Source organism: Phalangium opilio, unplaced genomic scaffold (genome assembly GCF_054372755.1).
Source record: "Phalangium opilio isolate 3A_F unplaced genomic scaffold, DU_Popi_V2 ptg000073l_1, whole genome shotgun sequence".
Taxonomy (NCBI): Eukaryota; Metazoa; Arthropoda; class Arachnida; order Opiliones; family Phalangiidae; genus Phalangium; species Phalangium opilio.
The window spans coordinates 1066077-1088180 of record NW_028324183.1 but is presented as its reverse complement, the minus strand read 5'-3'; the positions used below and the strand labels follow the sequence as shown (position 1 = coordinate 1088180).

Genomic DNA, 22104 nt, shown 5'->3' with positions numbered 1-22104 from the left:
ACGGAAGCTTATTAAAACATTGATTGTCACGTATTGTGGAAAAATTTTGCCTTTTTACGTTACTTCTAAGACTTCAAAACAACGCTCAGTGGTAGGCTCGAACCACCAACCTTACGGTTAACAGCCGAACGCGCTAACCATTGCGCCACGGAAGCTTAGAAAAACATTGATTGTCACGTATTGTGGAAACTTTTGCCTTTTTACGTTACTTCTAAGACGTCAAAACAACGCTCCCGGGTGGGCTCGAACCACCAACCTTTCGGTTAACAGCCGAACGCGCTAACCATTGCGCCACGGAAGCTTTGAAAAAGATTGATTGCCACGTATTGTGGAAAAATTTTGCCTCATTACGTTACTTCTAAAACTTCAAAACAACGCTCCCGGGTGGGCTCGAACCACCAACCTTTCGGTTAACAGCCGAACGCGCTAACAATTGCGCCACGGAAGCTTAGAGAAATATTGATTTTCACGTATTGTGCCTTTTTACGTTACTTCTAAGACTTCCAAACAACGCTCGCGGTTGGGCTCGAACCACCAACCTTTCGGTTAACAGCCGAACGCGCTAACCATTGCGCCACGGAAGCTTATTACAACATTGATTTTCACGTATTATGGAAAGATTTTGCCTTTTAACGTTACTTCTAAGACTTCAAATCAACGCACCCGGGTGGGCTCAAACCACCAACCTTTCGGTTAACAGCCGAACGCGCTAACCATTGCGCCACGGAAGTTTAGAAAAACACTGATTGTCACGTATTGTGGGAAAAGTTTGCCTTTTTACGTTACTTCTAAGACTTCAAAACAACGCTCCCGGGTGGGCTCGAACCACCAACCTTTCAGTTAACAGCCGAACGCGCTAACCATTGCGCCACGGAAGCTTTGAAAAAGACTGATTGCCACGTATTGTGGAAAAATTTTGCCTTTTTACGTTACTTCTAAAACTTCAAAACAACGCTCCCGGGTGGGCTCGAACCACCAACCTTTCGGTTAACAGCCGAACGCGCTAACCATTGCGCCACGGAAGCTTAGAGTAATATTGATTTTCACGTATTGTGCCTTTTTACGTTACTTCTAAGACTTCCAAACAACGCTCGCGGTTGGGCTCGAACCACCAACCTTTCGGTTAACAGCCGAACGCGCTAACCATTGCGCCACGGAAGCTAAGAAAATGATTGATTGTCAGGTATTGCGGAAAAATTTTGCCTTTTTACGTTACTTCTAAGACTTCAAAACAAGGCTCCCGGGTGGGCTCGAACGATCTCCCTTTCGGTTAACAGCCGAACGCGCTAACCATTGCGCCACGGAAGCTTAGAAAAAGATTGATTGTCATGTATTGTGGAAACATTTTGCCTTTTTACGTTACTTCTAAGTCTTCAAAACAAGGGTCCCGGGTGGGCTCGAACGACCTCCCTTTCGGTTAAAAGCCGAACGCGCTAACCATTGCGCCACGGAAGCTTAGAAAAAGATTGATTGTCATGTTTGTTTAAAAATTTTGCCTTTTTACCTTACTTCTAAGACTTCAAATCAAAGCTCTTGGGTTGGCTCGACCCACCAACCTTTCGGTTAACAGCCGAACGCGCTAACCATTGCGCCACGGAAGCTTAGAAAATCATTGATTGTCACGTATTGTGGAAAAATTTTGCCTTTTTACGTTACTTCTAAGACGTCAAAACAACGCTCCCGGGTGGGCTCGAACCACCAACCTTTCGGTTAACAGCCGAACGCGCTAACCATTACGCCACGGAAGCTTAGAAAAAGATTGATTGCCGCGTATTGTGGAAAACGTTTGCCTTTTTACGTTATTTCTAAGACTTCAAAACAACGCTCAGTGGAAGGCTCGAACCACTAACCTTTCTATTTTTACCTGAACGCGCTAACCATTGCGCCATGGAAGCTTAGCATAACATTGATTGTCACGTATTGTGGAAAAATTTTGTCTTTTTACGTTACTTCTAAGACTTCAAAACAAGGCTCCCGGGTGGGCTCAAACGACCAACCTTTCGGTTAACAGCCGAAAGCGCTAACCATTGCGCCATGGAAGCTTAGAAAAGATTGATTGTCACGTATTGTGGAAAAATTTTGCCTTTTTACGTTACTTCTAAGACTTCAAAACAACGCTCAGTGGTAGGCTCGAACCACCAACCTTACGGTTAACAGCCGAACGCGCTAACCATTGCGCCACGGAAGCTTAGAAAAACATTGATTGTCACGTATTGTGGAAAAATTTTGTCTTTTTACGTTACTTCTAAGACTTCAAAACAACGCTCCCGGGTGGGCTCGAACCACCAACCTTTCGGTTAACAGCCGAACGCGCTAACCATTACGCCACGGAAGCTTAGCAAAACATTGATTGTCACGTATTGTGGAAAAATTTTGCCTTTTTACGTTACTTCTAAGACGTCACAACAACGCTCCCGGGTAGGCTCGAACGAGCAACCTTTCGGTTAACAGCCGAAAGCGCTAACCATTGCGCCATGGAAGCTTAGAAAAGATTGATTGTCACGTATTGTGGATAAATTTTGCCTTTTTACGTTACTTCTAAGACGTCAAGACAACGCTCCCGGGTAGGCTCGAACTACCAACCTTTCGGTTTTCAGCCGAACGCGCTAACCATTGCGCCAAGGAAGCTTAGTAAAACATTGATTGTCACGTATTGTGGAAAAATTTTGCCTTTTTACGTTACTTCTAAGACTTCAAAACAACGCTCCCGGGTGGGCTCGAACCACCAACCTTTCGGTTATTAGCCGAACGCGCTAACCATTGAGCCAGGGAAGCTTAGAGTAATATTGATTTTCACGTATTGTGCCTTTTTACGTTACTTCTAAGACTTCCAAACAACGCTCGCGGTTGGGCTCGAACCACCAACCTTTCGGTTAACAGCCGAACGCGCTAACCATTGCGCCACGGAAGCTAAGAAAATGATTGATTGTCAGGTATTGCGGAAAAATTTTGCCTTTTTACGTTACTTCTAAGACTTCAAAACAAGGCTCCCGGGTGGGATCGAACGATCTCCCTTTCGGTTAACAGCCGAACGCGCTAACCATTGCGCCACGGAAGCTTAGAAAAAGATTGATTGTCATGTATTGTGGAAACATTTTGCCTTTTTACGTTACTTCTAAGTCTTCAAAACAAGGCTCCCGGGTGGGCTCGAACGACCTCCCTTTCGGTTAAAAGCCGAACGCGCTAACCATTGCGCCATGGAAGCTTAGCATAACATTGATTGTCACGTATTGTGGAAAAATTTTGTCTTTTTACGTTACTTCTAAGACTTGAAAACAAGGCTCCCGGGTGGGCTCGAACGACCAACCTTTCGGTTAACAGCCGAAAGCGCTAACCATTGCGCCATGGAAGCTTAGAAAAGATTGATTGTCACGTATTGGGGAAAAATTTTGCCTTTTTACGTTACTTCTAAGACGTCACAACAACGCTCTCGGGTAGGCTCGAACTACCAACCTTTCGGTTAACAGCCGAACGCGCTAACCATTGCGCCACGGAAGCTTAGAAAAAGATTGATTGCCGCGTATTGTGGAAAAATTTTGCCTTTTTACGATACTTCTAAGACTTCAAAGCAACCCTCCCGGGTAGGCTCGAACCACCAACCTTTCGGTTAACAGCCGAACGCGCTAACCCTTGCGCCACGGAAGCTTAGAAAAAGATTGATTGCCGCGTATTGTGGAAAAGTTTTGCCTTTTTACGTTACTTCTAAAACTTCAAAACAACGCTCCCGGGTGGGCTCGAACCACCAACCTTTCGGTTAACAGCCGAACGCGCTAACATTGCGCCACGGAAGCTTAGAGAAATATTGATTTTCACGTATTGTGCCTTTTTACGTTACTTCTCAGACTTCCAAACAACGCTCGCGGTTGGGCTCGAACCACCAACCTTTCGGTTAACAGCCGAACGCGCTAACCATTGCGCCACGGAAGCTTATTAAAACATTGATTGTCACGTATTGTGGAAAAATTTTGCCTTTTTACGTTACTTCTAAGACTTCAAAACAACGCTCAGTGGTAGGCTCGAACCACCAACCTTACGGTTAACAGCCGAACGCGCTAACCATTGCGCCACGGAAGCTTAGAAAAACATTGATTGTCACGTATTGTGGAAACTTTTGCCTTTTTACGTTACTTCTAAGACGTCAAAACAACGCTCCCGGGTGGGCTCGAACCACCAACCTTTCGGTTAACAGCCGAACGCGCTAACCATTGCGCCACGGAAGCTTTGAAAAAGATTGATTGCCACGTATTGTGGAAAAATTTTGCCTCATTACGTTACTTCTAAAACTTCAAAACAACGCTCCCGGGTGGGCTCGAACCACCAACCTTTCGGTTAACAGCCGAACGCGCTAACAATTGCGCCACGGAAGCTTAGAGAAATATTGATTTTCACGTATTGTGCCTTTTTACGTTACTTCTAAGACTTCCAAACAACGCTCGCGGTTGGGCTCGAACCACCAACCTTTCGGTTAACAGCCGAACGCGCTAACCATTGCGCCACGGAAGCTTATTACAACATTGATTTTCACGTATTATGGAAAGATTTTGCCTTTTAACGTTACTTCTAAGACTTCAAATCAACGCACCCGGGTGGGCTCAAACCACCAACCTTTCGGTTAACAGCCGAACGCGCTAACCATTGCGCCACGGAAGTTTAGAAAAACACTGATTGTCACGTATTGTGGGAAAAGTTTGCCTTTTTACGTTACTTCTAAGACTTCAAAACAACGCTCCCGGGTGGGCTCGAACCACCAACCTTTCAGTTAACAGCCGAACGCGCTAACCATTGCGCCACGGAAGCTTTGAAAAAGACTGATTGCCACGTATTGTGGAAAAATTTTGCCTTTTTACGTTACTTCTAAAACTTCAAAACAACGCTCCCGGGTGGGCTCGAACCACCAACCTTTCGGTTAACAGCCGAACGCGCTAACCATTGCGCCACGGAAGCTTAGAGTAATATTGATTTTCACGTATTGTGCCTTTTTACGTTACTTCTAAGACTTCCAAACAACGCTCGCGGTTGGGCTCGAACCACCAACCTTTCGGTTAACAGCCGAACGCGCTAACCATTGCGCCACGGAAGCTAAGAAAATGATTGATTGTCAGGTATTGCGGAAAAATTTTGCCTTTTTACGTTACTTCTAAGACTTCAAAACAAGGCTCCCGGGTGGGCTCGAACGATCTCCCTTTCGGTTAACAGCCGAACGCGCTAACCATTGCGCCACGGAAGCTTAGAAAAAGATTGATTGTCATGTATTGTGGAAACATTTTGCCTTTTTACGTTACTTCTAAGTCTTCAAAACAAGGGTCCCGGGTGGGCTCGAACGACCTCCCTTTCGGTTAAAAGCCGAACGCGCTAACCATTGCGCCACCGAAGCTTAGAAAAAGATTGATTGTCATGTTTGTTTAAAAATTTTGCCTTTTTACCTTACTTCTAAGACTTCAAATCAAAGCTCTTGGGTTGGCTCGACCCACCAACCTTTCGGTTAACAGCCGAACGCGCTAACCATTGCGCCACGGAAGCTTAGAAAATCATTGATTGTCACGTATTGTGGAAAAATTTTGCCTTTTTACGTTACTTCTAAGACGTCAAAACAACGCTCCCGGGTGGGCTCGAACCACCAACCTTTCGGTTAACAGCCGAACGCGCTAACCATTACGCCACGGAAGCTTAGAAAAAGATTGATTGCCGCGTATTGTGGAAAACGTTTGCCTTTTTACGTTATTTCTAAGACTTCAAAACAACGCTCAGTGGAAGGCTCGAACCACTAACCTTTCTATTTTTACCTGAACGCGCTAACCATTGCGCCATGGAAGCTTAGCATAACATTGATTGTCACGTATTGTGGAAAAATTTTGTCTTTTTACGTTACTTCTAAGACTTCAAAACAAGGCTCCCGGGTGGGCTCAAACGACCAACCTTTCGGTTAACAGCCGAAAGCGCTAACCATTGCGCCATGGAAGCTTAGAAAAGATTGATTGTCACGTATTGTGGAAAAATTTTGCCTTTTTACGTTACTTCTAAGACTTCAAAACAACGCTCAGTGGTAGGCTCGAACCACCAACCTTACGGTTAACAGCCGAACGCGCTAACCATTGCGCCACGGAAGCTTAGAAAAACATTGATTGTCACGTATTGTGGAAACTTTTGCCTTTTTACGTTACTTCTAAGACGTCAAAACAACGCTCCCGGGTGGGCTCGAACCACCAACCTTTCGGTTAACAGCCGAACGCGCTAACCATTGCGCCACGGAAGCTTAGAACAACATTGATTGTCACGTATTGTGGAAAAATTTTGCCTGTTTACGTTACTTCTAAGACTTCAAAACAACGCTCCCGGGTGGGCTCGAACCACCAACCTTTCAGTTAAAAGCCGAACGCGCTAACCATTGCGCCACGGAAGCTTTGAAAAATATTGATTGCCACGTATTGTGGAAAAATTTTGCCTTTTTACGTTACTTCTAAATCTTCAAAACAACGCTCCCGGGTGGGCTCGAACCACCAACCTTTCGGTTAACAGCCGAACGCGCTAACCATTGCGCCACGGAAGCTTAGAGAAATATTGATTTTCACGTATTGTGCCTTTTTACGTTACTTCTAAGACTTCCAAACAACGCTCGCGGTTGGGCTCGAACCACCAACCTTTCGGTTAACAGCCGAACGCGCTAACCATTACGCCACGGAAGCTAAGAAAATGATTGATTGTCAGGTATTGCGGAAAAATTGTGACCTTTTTACGTTACTTCTAAGACTTCAAAACAACACTCCCGGGTGGGCTCGAACCACCAACCTTTCGGTTAACAGCCGAACGCGCTAACAATTGCGCCACGGAAGCTTAGAGAAATATTGATTTTCACGTATTGTGCCTTTTTACGTTACTTCTAAGACTTCCAAACAACGCTCGCGGTTGGGCTCGAACCACCAACCTTTCGGTTAACAGCCGAACGCGCTAACCATTGCGCCACGGAAGCTTATTACAACATTGATTTTCACGTATTGTGGAAAGATTTTGCCTTTTAACGTTACTTCTAAGACTTCAAATCAACGCACCCGGGTGGGCTCGAACCACCAACCTTTCGGTTAACAGCCGAACGCGCTAACCATTGCGCCACGGAAGTTTAGAAAAACACTGATTGTCACGTATTGTGGGAAAAGTTTGCCTTTTTACGTTACTTCTAAGACTTCAAAACAACGCTCCCGGGTGGGCTCGAACCACCAACCTTTCAGTTAACAGCCGAACGCGCTAACCATTGCGCCACGGAAGCTTTGAAAAAGACTGATTGCCACGTATTGTGGAAAAATTTTGCCTTTTTACGTTACTTCTAAAACTTCAAAACAACGTTCCCGGGTGGGCTCGAACCACCAACCTTTCGGTTAACAGCCGAACGCGCTAACCATTGCGCCACGGAAGCTTAGAGTAATATTGATTTTCACGTATTGTGCCTTTTTACGTTACTTCTAAGACTTCCAAACAACGCTCGCGGTTGGGCTCGAACCACCAACCTTTCGGTTAACAGCCGAACGCGCTAACCATTGCGCCACGGAAGCTAAGAAAATGATTGATTGTCAGGTATTGCGGAAAAATTTTGCCTTTTTACGTTACTTCTAAGACTTCAAAACAAGGCTCCCGGGTGGGCTCGAACGATCTCCCTTTCGGTTAACAGCCGAACGCGCTAACCATTGCGCCACGGAAGCTTAGAAAAAGATTGATTGTCATGTATTGTGGAAACATTTTGCCTTTTTACGTTACTTCTAAGTCTTCAAAACAAGGGTCCCGGGTGGGCTCGAACGACCTCCCTTTCGGTTAAAAGCCGAACGCGCTAACCATTGCGCCACGGAAGCTTAGAAAAAGATTGATTGTCATGTTTGTTTAAAAATTTTGCCTTTTTACCTTACTTCTAAGACTTCAAATCAAAGCTCTTGGGTTGGCTCGACCCACCAACCTTTCGGTTAACAGCCGAACGCGCTAACCATTGCGCCACGGAAGCTTAGAAAATCATTGATTGTCACGTATTGTGGAAAAATTTTGCCTTTTTACGTTACTTCTAAGACTTCAAAACAACGCTCCCGGGTGGGCTCGAACCACCAACCTTTCGGTTAACAGCCGAACGCGCTAACCATTGCGCCACGGAAGCTTAGTAAAACATTGATTGTCACGTATTGTGGAAAAATTTTGCGTTTTTACGTTACTTCTAAATCTTCAAAACAACGCTCCCGGTTGGGCTCGAACCACCAACCTTTCGGTTAACAGCCGAACGCGCTAACCATTGCGCCACGGAAGCTTAGAGAAATATTGATTTTCACGTATTGTGCCTTTTTACGTTACTTCTAAATCTTCAAAACAACGCTCCCGGGTGGGCTCGAACCACCAACCTTTCGGTTAACAGCCGAACGCGCTAACCATTACGCCACGGAAGCTTAGAAAAAGATTGATTGCCGCGTATTGTGGAAAACGTTTGCCTTTTTACGTTATTTCTAAGACTTCAAAACAACGCTCAGTGGAAGGCTCGAACCACTAACCTTTCTATTTTTACCTGAACGCGCTAACCATTGCGCCATGGAAGCTTAGCATAACATTGATTGTCACGTATTGTGGAAAAATTTTGTCTTTTTACGTTACTTCTAAGACTTCAAAACAAGGCTCCCGGGTGGGCTCAAACGACCAACCTTTCGGTTAACAGCCGAAAGCGCTAACCATTGCGCCATGGAAGCTTAGAAAAGATTGATTGTCACGTATTGTGGAAAAATTTTGCCTTTTTACGTTACTTCTAAGACTTCAAAACAACGCTCAGTGGTAGGCTCGAACCACCAACCTTACGGTTAACAGCCGAACGCGCTAACCATTGCGCCACGGAAGCTTAGAAAAACATTGATTGTCACGTATTGTGGAAACTTTTGCCTTTTTACGTTACTTCTAAGACGTCAAAACAACGCTCCCGGGTGGGCTCGAACCACCAACCTTTCGGTTAACGGCCGAACGCGCTAACCATTGCGCCACGGAAGCTTAGAAAATTATTGATTGTCAGGTATTGCGGAAAAATTTTGCCTTTTTACGTTACTTCTAAAACTTCTAAACAACGCTCCCGGGTGGGCTCGAACCACCAACCTTTCGGTTAACAGCCGAACGCGCTAACCATTGCGCCAAGGAAGCTTAGAACAACATTGATTGTCACGTATTGTGGAAAAATTTTGCCTGTTTACGTTACTTCTAAGACTTCAAAACAACGCTCCCGGGTGGGCTCGAACCACCAACCTTTCAGTTAATAGCCGAACGCGCTAACCATTGCGCCACGGAAGCTTTGAAAAATATTGATTGCCACGTATTGTGGAAAAATTTTGCCTTTTTACGTTACTTCTAAATCTTCAAAACAACGCTCCCGGGTGGGCTCGAACCACCAACCTTTCGGTTAACAGCCGAACGCGCTAACCATTGCGCCACGGAAGCTTAGAGAAATATTGATTTTCACGTATTGTGCCTTTTTACGTTACTTCTAAGACTTCCAAACAACGCTCGCGGTTGGGCTCGAACCACCAACCTTTCGGTTAACAGCCGAACGCGCTAACCATTACGCCACGGAAGCTAAGAAAATGATTGATTGTCAGGTATTGCGGAATAATTGTGACTTTTTACGTTACTTCTAAGACTTCAAAACAACACTCCCGGGTGGGCTCGAACCACCAACCTTTCGGTTAACAGCCGAACGCGCTAACCATTGCGCCACGGAAGCTTAGAAAAACACTGATTGTCACGTATTGTGGAAAAATTTTGCCTTTTTACGTTACTTCTAAGACTTCAAAACAACGCTCCCGGGTGGGCTCGAACCACCAACCTTTCGGTTAACAGCCGAACGCGCTAACCATTGCGCCACGGAAGCTTAGTAAAACATTGATTGTCACGTATTGTGGAAAAAGTTTGCCTTTTTACGTTACTTCTAAAACTTCAAAACAACGCTCCCGGGTGGGCTCGAACCACCATCCTTTCGGTTAACAGCCGAACGCGCTAACCATTGCGCCACGGAAGCTTAGTAAAACATTGATTTTCACGTATTGTGGAAAGATTTCGCCTTTTTACGTTACTTCTAAGACTTCAAAACAACGCTCCCGGGTGGGCTCGAACCACCAACCTTTCGGTTAACAGCCGAACGCGCTAACCATTGCGCCACGGAAGCTTAGAAAAACACTGATTGTCACGTATTGTGGAAAAATTTTGCCTTTTTACGTTACTTCTAAGACTTCAAAACAACGCTCCCGGGTGGGCTCGAACCACCAACCTTTCGGTTAACAGCCGAACGCGCTAACCATTGCGCCACGGAAGCTTAGTAAAACATTGATTGTCACGTATTGTGGAAAAATTTTGCCTTTTTACGTTACTTCTAAATCTTCAAAACAACGCTCCCGGTTGGGCTCGAACCACCAACCTTTCGGTTAACAGCCAAACGCGCTAACCATTGCGCCACGGAAGCTTAGAGAAATATTGATTTTCACGTATTGTGCCTTTTTACGTTACTTCTAAGACTTCCAAACAACGCTCGCGGTTGGGCTCGAACCACCAACCTTTCGGTTAACAGCCGAACGCGCTAACCATTGCGCCACGGAAGCTTATTCAAACATTGATTTTCACGTATTGTGGAAAGATTTTGCCTTTTAACGTTACTTCTAAGACTTCAACTCAACGCTCCCGGGTGGGCTCGAACCACCAACCTTTCGGTTAACAGCCGAACGCGCTAACCATTGCGCCACGGAAGCTTAGAAAAACACTGATTGTCACGTATTGTGGGAAAAGTTTGCCTTTTTACGTTACTTCTAAGACTTCAAAACAACGCTCCCGGGTGGGCTCGAACCACCAACCTTTCAGTTAACAGCCGAACGCGCTAACCATTGCGCCACGGAAGCTTTGAAAAAGATTGATTGCCACGTATTGTGGAAAAATTTTGCCTTTTTACGTTACTTCTAAAACTTCAAAACAACGCTCCCGGGTGGGCTCGAACCACCAACCTTTCGGTTAACAGCCGAACGCGCTAACCATTGCGTCACGGAAGCTTAGAGTAATATTGATTTTCACGTATTGTGCCTTTTTACGTTACTTCTAAGACTTCCAAACAACGCTCGCGGTTGGGCTCGAACCACCAACCTTTCGGTTAACAGCCGAACGCGCTAACCATTGCGCCACGGAAGCTAAGAAAATGATTGATTGTCAGGTATTGCGGAAAAATTTTGCCTTTTTACGTTACTTCTAAGACTTCAAAACAGGGCTCCCGGGTGGGCTCGAACGATCTCCCTTTCGGTTAACAGCCGAACGCGCTAACCATTGCGCCACGGAAGCTTAGAAAAAGACTGATTGTCATGTATTGTGGAACCATTTTGCCTTTTTACGTTGCTTCTAAGTCTTCAAAACAAGGGTCCCGGGTGGGCTCGAACGACCTCCCTTTCGGTTAAAAGCCGAACGCGCTAACCATTGCGCCACGGAAGCTTAGAAAAAGATTGATTGTCATGTTTGTTTAAAAATTTTGCCTTTTTACCTTACTTCTAAGACTTCAAATCAAAGCTCTTGGGTTGGCTCGACCCACCAACCTTTCGGTTAACAGCCGAACGCGCTAACCATTGCGCCACGGAAGCTTAGAAAATCATTGATTGTCACGTATTGTGGAAAAATTTTGCCTTTTTACGTCACTTCTAGTCCATTATTTTACTTCTGGTAGTTATAATCGGTTTTTAGGTACGAATGCGAAAGTCTTTTTTGATTATGATATGTGGTTGTGTATGTTTGTGGTTTGTGTGTGGAGGCTGGATAGACGAAAAGACATTTTTAGCTAGGTTCAGTAAGAACTTAATGTACCCCAACCGTTAGCCATCTCGAATATTACCTTGGCGAGTTAGAAAACACTAATAATGTACTACATTAGACGAAACTAACACACCTAGCTAATACGTTAAATTTTTACGTGACTATGGTCAGTAGCCCTATCTTGGAACACTTTCTCAAGCTCTTTGGAAAGTCAGATTTTTCAGTACCAAATAAGTTACCGAAGTGAACAAGCAGACCAAGACATTAAGTTTGAACTATTGCAGATCTATTGCACCCATTTTCAGATTGCTAAGACGCGTACTTTTCCTGCAAAATGGGTTTTAGAAAAGGTCGATTTCAGCCCTAACTTGGAACGGTCCGTCCTAAATTGGAACGCCCCCGTCCTAAATTGGAAAGCCCCCGTCCTAAATTGGAACACCCCGTCCTAATTTGGAACACCCTAATTTAAATACGAATAAATCCGAGTTTTTGCAACTAATAATAAGCAAATGTAATTTGTTAGCGATGCTACGACCCATCTAGTGACCAACGCTTGCCATTTTATACCTGTACATATATTTTAAAGGGCACTGAGTGTCATCTGCTTAAAGCTTCAAAAATTGGCGCGCTGTCAGTTCATTACGGTTAAACATTGTAAATTAAATGCACTCTAACGGTATTTCGAATGAAATAATTACCAAGTTCGGTCAAAGTAACCTACACTGTTATGTTTTTGTGGCGTAATTGTGACGAATCTACATTTTACATCAAGTGAGTCATGATACGGTGTTTGGAAGTATAGTTAAACCCAATATCACTCGGCCACATGCTAAATCGGCTAAAATTGGCATCACGTTTATGACTAAATCTGGATACTGGGCTAATAATTCCCGTATCTTTTCCGCATCTTAATCTACGCTTACGGGACCAACATTATTGGACAGGTAATGAATCAACGCATCTTCTTAGGTCTTTTTTGCTGTCCTTTAGTGAGCAAAACATTAGTTATGGATCTAAAAGGATAGAGTAAATTTTCGTTTTTCGGGGTGTTCCATTTAAGGCAAATGATGACATATTTTCTATTCGAGTTTTCTCAATATTTTTTGGGCCTAACCTGGCAATTAAAGTGTGTAGTTTGAAGAGAAAGATCCGAAGTTTTCAATGGAATCGTTTTCGTAAGCCTATGTTTTTCCCATCGGCCGTGAAAGCTTATTTCCCGAGACCCATGGGAGAACTTTCCCTTCATTTTGGAAAAAATAAATTATGCAAAATATGAGGTTGTCTAATTATGCTTGTATCTTCTCCGGAATTTATGATAGAGTCTTGAACCCGTGTTTCATTGATAGAGGGATGTTCATTCTTCCAAATGCGCCCTTAAAATATTCATTTGAAGCTCTCAAACGTAAGTTATGACGATTTTAAGAAAAGTGTTCCAAATTAGAGCTGTTCCAAATTAGGGCAGCTGACCCTAGTATGTTTTTGGAAAGATTTTAATTGGGGTCGCGAATGTAAAATATAGTACACAACTTACTGGATGTACGGGTCAGGGACAGTGGTAAGCAATTTCCCCCCCCCGTGCTCTAGTAAATAGGTTGGCATGCCCCTCAAACAATGCAGGTGCAAATATAGTCTGCTACCACGAACTTTCTCGTGACGTCACACCCTCCAATCTCTTACCTAAGTTTGGCGACCATATTGGAAGTCGTCAGCTCAGGCCATACAATTTAGACTACCAATGTTGACGTCATGTTCCCGTAGCTCCTCCCTTCTCAGTAGTACTCTATGCAACCATGATCTCTAAAAAATGGTGAAGTTTCAGGCATTATTTTTGTAGGCTTATGAATTTTTGGGAGACTGGACATAAAATCCTAGCAAAAGACCTCATTAGCAAGAAAGCCTGTTCAAAATATTTGAATGAAAAACGAGTGATGGAATTTTCAAAGACTTCCTTACACGACGTCAGCGTCTTGTTTCTGGTATTCGCGGCTTCGACCATGCTGGCCATTTTCGTCTCCTTCGCTGATTTCTTTCGCGTTTCGAGGAAAAGGGGCATTGAGCAAACTCTCAGAGGAATTGAACTCGAGGCGTATTGCCGCAGTATCCCCGAAGACATCGCCAAGGAATGCGTCCACTGTCAGAGATGTTTGGAATGTGGTCAGTCTAAAGGTTCCGTTACTGTTTTACGAAAAGCGACAGACGTCGAAAGCCGATCCGAAAGCGTTTGAGTTATATTAGAGAATTTGAGAAGCTTAATTTCCAACATGTATAACTTCCACGAAAGCTTTTCAATTCTACAGGGCCAGTAGGCCCCTGTAGATATGACCTGACACCCGTTTATAATGCTAAAGCAAAAAAAAAATAACTTTTTAGGGTTTGCGTCCCTTATAAAAAGCATTAAATATCGTATGCATTAATACTCATTTCTGTTATTTATTTTGAGATTGAGAACGAAGGACATTTTTACTTGTCCATTCTAGACGTTCCACACGTTAAATTACATAATCTAATAAAATGAGCTAACGTATTCGAATATTTCAGTAAACTAATATTGGACAAATTTAAAAGTAAGAAATTTTTAGTTTTTGAGTATTTCGAACTATTTAGGTAGCATTGTGTAATTTCCCCTGCTTGACAAATTTCCATTAGAATAATTTGACCAAATAGGTATTCGTTGCCAGTTTTAATAAACGACTTTTAGCCGACATCTATTTTACGGCTAAGCTTATAGTTATTCTATTTCGCGGTAAAAAGTTCGCGTACTTGCCCCGATATCCAACGAGCAAATTTTTGTTATCCGGTTCGAAATCCATAACTCACTACTCTACTTTTACTATCGTTTAAAAAAAGCGCTTCGTAACAAAAATTAATAATCTGGAAGACCCCAGCCTTACAATGAAGTAACATATGCTTCAAGTCACCTTGTATAAGAATTAACAAAAAATTCCAGGCAAGATCTTTTAATTTTATTCACATGAGCGTATAAATGGATTGATAATCAAATTGGATCCACTTTCTAAGAATTCAAAATATTCATTTATAAAAATCCTACAAATAAATTAAAAAAACATTAAATAACGCAGATAATGAAGACGCCAATTTCTCTTCCCATAAGTTTTAGTTATAAATATCATTAATTACAGCTGCTTTCTGACAAAAGCGTAACGTGTCCCCCCATTTTAAAATAAAAATCAACTACTTCACTGGAATTTAACAAAATAGTGACACATAAAATATAGCAAATAAACTTTCGTCTTTAAATTATCTCTCCACCTATTCGATGAGAAAAATATTATTTTAAACTATTGTGCTACTTTTGAAGGATAATATGTAAAACCTCAACTTCTATCTTATCGAGCCTTAAAGACCAAAAACCCGTTACTTCACTAATAAACAGCACGGCCTAGAAAATTAGTATAAATAACTGGGTCTCAAACTATTGGCTTTATTATTTATCTAAGTACAAATCATAACATGACGATGTTTCTTGATGAAACCGGGACCAATGAAGAACATGAAGAGAGAAGGACCGGAGTCAGAATATGTATCGATCCAAAGAATCTCAGTCCGGCGATAGTAAGATCGCAATTACAATTGCCCACAAGCCAAGGAATATTTGCACACCTGGCAGGATCAAGACTCTCACAACATGGATGAAAAAAAACTAACAGGGATAAATCAAACTCGTAGACTTTACATTACTAAGAGGGAAACACGTTTGTTACCAACAAGGCTGCCAGATTTGATTTCGATTTTATTTTTTTAGCTCATTTACCGATTCAAATTCGGAAGTAGATTTATGGAAATTTTGCCATCTCGTGGTAACCTCGGGAACTTTAATTTAAAAATGTCGATTCCAACTTTAGACGTTTGAGAATCTTCGTATGATTTGTTAGGGTTGGTAACAGTCTGGGAAATAGCACACTTCCTCTGGTCCAAAACCAGTTTATTAATTCCTTGTACTAGTTTTTAAATTCGAAAAGTGGAGCTTACTGGTCCTCAGGACCAGTTTATTAATTGCAAATCTATAGGAGAACAAAGGCGGGGACTCGTCTGGAGACCAGTTTATTATTTAGGACACAAGAGGGTCACTGGTCCAAAGGACTAGTTCGAAAAATATTCTTATTTCCCAACTTGGTTGGTAACTTGCATACGTTATATTCAACGTTTTAAAGCTAAAGTTTCGAAACTTTTCGAGTCATTTAAAGTCTTTTTTTAATTTCAACAGAAAAATAGCTCTGCGAATAATAGTAGACTTGAAAACTACACTAAGCCTTGACTAGGTATCAGCGGAATCCCGATTCCCGAGCCGCCGGCGGCTAAGCTCCCCGTAGCCGCGGGAATAGAAAACATTCCTCGTAAAAAACAGATACACGGCGTCTTAAATAGGCCAAGCAAAAGCTACCCAGATTGATAAGATCTTCGTGCCTTACTCCCAAATAATCTTTCGTATTGTGAATAGTTTTAACTAAAGAATATTTCAGACACTATACTCAATATTTATAGTAGTTCCCTAATTCCAACAGAAAAATAGCTCTGCGAATTATAGTAGACTCGACGAAAACTACACTAAGCCTTGGCTAGGTATCAGCGGTATCCCGATTCCCGAGCCGCCGGCGGCTGAGCTCGCCGTAACCGCTAGAACAGCAAACATTCCCGGTTACGATTACGTGGGTACAAAAAGCAGACGAAACAACAACCGACTTGACCCGTGATTGAATCGGTAAATTGAATGTTTCCGGTTCTTATAATTTCGGCCGCGAGGGTGCGTTTCGAACAAACATTTTACCGCCGTGATTTATCCCTGTTAGTTTTTTTTCATCCATGCTCACAAGCAGGGTTGGCAAAAATTGTTTTTTTAAACAAAAACAAAAGTTGTGTTTTTTATTGTTTAAAACACTATTTGTGGTTTTAAACAAGTAGAAAAAAATAGTAAAAAAACAGAAAAAGAAAACTAGTTTTAAACATGTTTAAAATCACTTTTCCAGTTCTAATAGTCTAAATTTTATCTCTCTAATTATGCCACTACTGCTGTTAGCCCTGGACACTTATTTTTACAGTCTACCTGATTAAAAAAAAGGTCTTGGTTTGAACCAAGACAGAGAAAACAAACGATGAGAGTGACGTTTATCAATTGACTGAAGTTCCGATATATCAATTTTTCTTTGAATATATTAATTTAATCCTTAATCACTATGTATATTAAATCAACTCATCTAATTGTTAATCGATTTATTCCCTCCAAATTAATCGAAAAAATTACATGTTTACGGTTTTTCAAGAGCAAGTTACATTTTCCGAAATTGTTTTATGATATTATTTTGAAGGAAGTACGTGTTGAGAGAATAATATTGAATATGTGAAATATTCTACTGATTGTTTATAAAGAGCAAGAACTCCTAAAATTCAGAATTTCAAGGTGTCAGAAATTGTCCGCGTGGAATTAGAACCAGGGACAACTTGAACCCAAAGCGAGTATTATACACCTAGACAACCGACCACGAAAACGTATTGAGAAGAAAAACCCCAAAATCGAAAACTCCTAAATTTATAGGCCTAATATAAAGCTGTAAGTCTAGACCCTTCGGGATTTGAACCCGGTACCACTCGCATCCAGTGCGAGTATCATACCCCTAGACTAATGGACCACGAACACGTACTGAGAAGTCAAACGCGAAAATCAAGAGCTCCTAAAATTTAGGATTTGAAGATATAAGAAAGGGTCGTTGACAGGATTCGCCAAAAGTTTGTTAAAAACAAAGTTTTTATTGTTAAAAACACGACTAAAATTAGATATTCCGAAAATATTTTGTCATGAAATTAATTATTTAGAAGGGAGTACGTGTTGAGAGATTCCAATATTGATTATCTGAAATATTGTACTGACTGTTTAAAAGGAGCAAGCGATCTTTTCAAAAGGAAAATGTAATTTTTTACATAGCGGATACAAAATGAGGGTGATACGTGAATTTATACATTTAACCTCTAATACCTAAGTGCTTGATTTCTTTTGTGGCCACTATTAAGGAATTTCCGCTTCCGTATTTCAGAGTTTCCTGGTCAGAACTCATCATACATTTGAAACATCACCACCTCTTACTACTTTGTAGGCGCTTCATGGCGGCGACAAAAGGGGTGAAAAACGGGAAAAGAGCTATCCAAATGACGATTTGGCCGGCAAATGTTTGGATAGGGTTTGAACCAAATGAAAAGGGATTTGGAGTTACAGAATACCGATTAGTGTCATTTGGGGATGAATCGACCCCAAATCCAAATCATTTGGATTATGAACGATCCAAATGTAGTTAGAGAATAGGGTCCCAGGCCACAAAATCAGAGAGGCATGTATTAGATCGTCACTAAGTGTTGTCTATTTGGCCAACTGAACACTAACTCGCGCTACAATCTAGCATAGGGTTCATTACATGACATTGGCTAAGTGATGTCTAATTGACCAACTATATACTTTGACTCGCGCTTCAATCTAGTACGGTAAAATGATATCTTCACCAACTCTGTTGTAATATCAATTCCATGCTACATAACATGATATAGACATGCGTTAGACTCTTGCTAATTGATAGGTACTTGATTTATAGAATTTCGTTAGTTAAATTGCAGAGTATGTAACATGATATAGTCATGAATTATAATGACGTCGTATGCTCGACTGTTGTTAATTAAATTGCGTGTTACATAGTATGGCGCAGACATGCATTAGATCGTAAGTAAGTGATGTCTAATTGCCGAACTTTACATTAACTCTCGCTACAGGTGTATAACATAACACTGGCTAAGTGATTCTTATTGCCCAACTATATATTCAATAACTCACGCTAAATAATAATAATATTAATTATTCGCCACCTACGAAGAATGGCGCACCACATTCTTTTTGTTATAAATAAAAGGTTCTAACGGACATAATATTTTATCATTTAGTTTTAAAACTACAAATAATATGGAGCTTGACAGTGATAGTGAAGGATCAGATCTGGTGCTGCAACTAAGGGATTATGAAAAACTAGTGGAGTGCCTGGTTTTGCAACAATATGTTAAAAGCAAAATCAAGTCCACCCCAGTTTTCAAAAAATTATATTTTCAACCATTTCACCTCCATAACGGCTATTTTTATTTTCAAGTTTAAGTAACGATAATTACCCCAGTCGTCAGTTTCCAGCGCTGAATAGATTTCCGTCCACTCCTCCATAAATTCCTTCAAAACGTTTTCCGAGATGGTGACAATAGTTCCATCCCTTTTTGTCAAAAGTAGGCTTGGCTCGTATCCGTTCACCCCGAAAACGACGTCGCATTCATTACTTAGTCTAACGCGGGCGTTTACGCGGTAATCTAAAACACGATCTTCGAAAATGACTGCTGGAAATGCTAAATATATTTCAAATATATAAATCTTTTTGAAATTCCTTTTTTGAATAGATATTTTCATTAACGTAATAAACAACAAAAAATGGATATCTCGAAGTCGAAATTATCGACACCATCTTTAAAAATGGACACATGAAAATCATAGCCCTAAATTCTGAAAGAAAGAAAAGTTATTCTAAGCGGTTATTCTCAACATGTTGATTAGAGAATATGATTTAATATGGGGTTTATACATTCTACTGTTGTTTAAGATTAGAATTTAGACAGATCTCTAGCATTTCATACATATTCATCGTCATCCAGAAGATTTTTCATAATAATTGCATGTCACAACCTTTGATTAGGCGCTACACATAGCTGGGGGCCTTATCAGCGCCCATCCCCATCATATTCCAAATTCAACCTGCGGAACCGCCGTCATAGCACACGAGATCGGCCAGTGGGACCGACAAACGCCACTTGAGCAGGTGACAGAAGCTGGACTCCGTCAGCGGCGAGCCCAGTCAGGAGATGGTCGGTGACAGGGAAGGATTTAGGCAGCAGAAGACTCGAGGGGACGGGGAAGTTCTCTCCAAGCACAACAGTGCCATACGGCCCAAACAAATAGTGTATCCGCGACCCCTAGAGGGTTGCCAATAGCGGGGGTGAGCCATGGCAACACCTGGGTGGGGGGCGAAACGGCCCAGTAAAGCCTTCACGGAATGGGGCAAGGAACGGTCTGAACCAAGGGCGAACCCAAGGAACTCCCGAACCGTCACACCGAACTCAGGCCCCCTCCGCCACGACAAGTCCTTTGAATTAAAAAGGTTAAGAGAACACTTCTTTCATTTGCGTGCTGTAATTGGGTGTGGTTATGATAAGGCGTGGTTTAAAGTAATGACAGATAATCAACATCTTACAAATTTGTTGCGCTTTTTTAATGACCATATTGTATCTAGGGAAGCCATAGCTGCTGCCGAAGAGAGATTTCTTTTCGCTTTTTTTAGGGTGATAATTGACACGTCACGCTTCAGCTATGTAGATATTACACGTATAATGGAACCGTTGCCACATATACTGTCAAGTCCTCATTTGATCTCGCTAAGCTTCATCCAACAACCGACGCCGCAAAACTACATTTTTTCCGAGCGTATCTTCAAGTCCAACAATAGCTAGGAAACGATTTAATCCCGAACAGTGGGGATTGGTTCGCGATCGCGAAAGTCGAAGACTCATTCACACCATTCTCCTTCTGGCATCAGATGAACTTATTCCACTCATTATTTGTACCTGCAGTCTGCAGAACATCTGGGAAGCCTTCATATGAGCAGTTCCCTTATGAGGGGATTTCATAAAATCGGTCCTCATAACAACAGTTGCCTAAATCGCGGTTCCCGAAATGGCAGTTTACCCATTACAGCAATTACCGATACAGCGGTTCTCGTAAACGCAGCGTACCGTTACAGCAGTTCTCTTAAGAGCGGAAAAACAGATATGCGAAAAACTATAGTTTATTATGGTGTAAGCTGGCCCAGCTGGGTTATATGAACTCAAAAAGAATATGGATAATTTGGTTAGGTTAATGTTTATTATTTCAACTAAATAGTATTAGGTCTGGTTAGGTTAGGTCAGGTTAGGTTAGGTTTTTTTTCTCGTTTGGTTAGACTTAGGTTAGTAATATTTTGGGAATGGTGTAACAATGTTACGCCTTTTCCAAAAAACTACTGTTTACAATTATCTACTTCTGAAATAAAATAACCTTTCTCGAATTATAATATGCCTTTTCCAAAAAATTACTGTTTACAATTATCTGTCAAAAAACATGATGTTTTATTAGGTCACATTCCTTAGGCCCTTCACGGCCTTACGAATTGCCTGGATAGGGCATTCGAGTTTCAGGAATTTTCACTGGCCATTTTCCTCGATATCGAGGGGGCCTTTGATAAGGTCTCTAGCTCGGTTATTACTGAAGCTGTCAAGAGATTTGGCATCAGCGACACTCTTGGCCGCTGGATCAAGTCCATGCTGACCGACCGAGAGGTGACGGCGTCTCTCCTTGGGGACTCTCTAGGGGTGACTACCAGTAGGGGCTGCCCCCAGGGTGGAGTGCTCTCCCCCCTGTTGTGGTGCCTGGTGGTGGACGAACTCTTGGAGAGGCTCAGGGGTTCTGGGGGCTGTCACTGTTTCGGGTATGCGGACGATGTGGCGATAGTCTTTACCGGGAAGTTCCCGGATACTGTCACCGCACTTATGAGATCTGCTCTCTCTAACGTGGAGCAATGGTGTCAGGCGGTCAACCTCACTGTTAATCCTAACAAAACTGTCCTTGTTCCATTTACGAGGAAGAACACTAAGGATCTGTTCAATGATATCTCTTTCTTTGGCCAGGTCCTGACAAAGTCCAACGAGGTGAAATACCTGGGGGTGACTTTTGATTGTAGACTCACATGGAAGCCGCATCTTGATCGGTGCATCAAGAAGGCCAAAATGCTTTTCTGGAGGACCAGGAGCTCTGTCGGCCTGACTTGGGGCCTTAACCCCAAGGCTGTACACTGGCTCTATACTGGGATCGTCAGACCCATATTATCCTACGGGGCACTTGTCTGGTGGACAAGGGTCCGGCTTAAAACGGTGCAGGCTGCCCTGCGCAAGCTTCAAAGGCTTGCCTGCATCGGTGTTACGGGGGCCATGAGATCAACCCCAACTGCTTCCCTGGAGGTGCTCCTTGACATGCTTCCTCTTCATCTTTTTATTGAGGAGGAGGCTGTCCTGGGGGCCTACAGGCTCCACATTAATGGCTGTTGGGTCCCAAGACTCTGGGATTACAGTCATACGAAGCTCTCTCGGGAGTACGCCGCACTCGAGCCGTCGCTTACGATGTGCTCTGACAAAACCGTTACCAGTTTTGACTTCACTAAGCCATTCAGCATCCACTTTCCCAGTCGGGCCGAGTGGACTAAC

General features: G+C 42.5%; 1 protein-coding gene and 3 non-coding genes across 4 annotated transcripts in view; 1 reads left to right on the top strand and 3 right to left on the bottom strand.

Moving 5' to 3' along the window:
- Positions 1-2702: 2702 nt before the first annotated feature.
- Positions 2703-2775, bottom strand: TRNAI-AAU (transfer RNA isoleucine (anticodon AAU)). Its single transcript has one exon. It is a non-coding gene; the product is annotated as a tRNA-Ile (tRNA).
- Positions 2776-6327: 3552 nt separating this feature from the next.
- On the bottom strand, positions 6328-6400 carry TRNAK-UUU (transfer RNA lysine (anticodon UUU)). The gene has a single exon. It is a non-coding gene; the product is annotated as a tRNA-Lys (tRNA).
- Positions 6401-9221: 2821 nt separating this feature from the next.
- TRNAN-AUU (transfer RNA asparagine (anticodon AUU)) lies at positions 9222-9294 on the bottom strand. The gene has a single exon. It is a non-coding gene; the product is annotated as a tRNA-Asn (tRNA).
- A 4415-nt stretch (positions 9295-13709) lies between these two features.
- Positions 13710-22104, top strand: part of LOC149659250 (uncharacterized) — a 32025-nt gene continuing 23630 nt past the window's right edge. The window contains exon 1 of the mRNA XM_089844030.1: positions 13710-13935. Within this exon, the coding sequence (XP_089700156.1) occupies positions 13710-13935 (226 nt within the window). The remainder of the gene's footprint in view (positions 13936-22104) is intronic.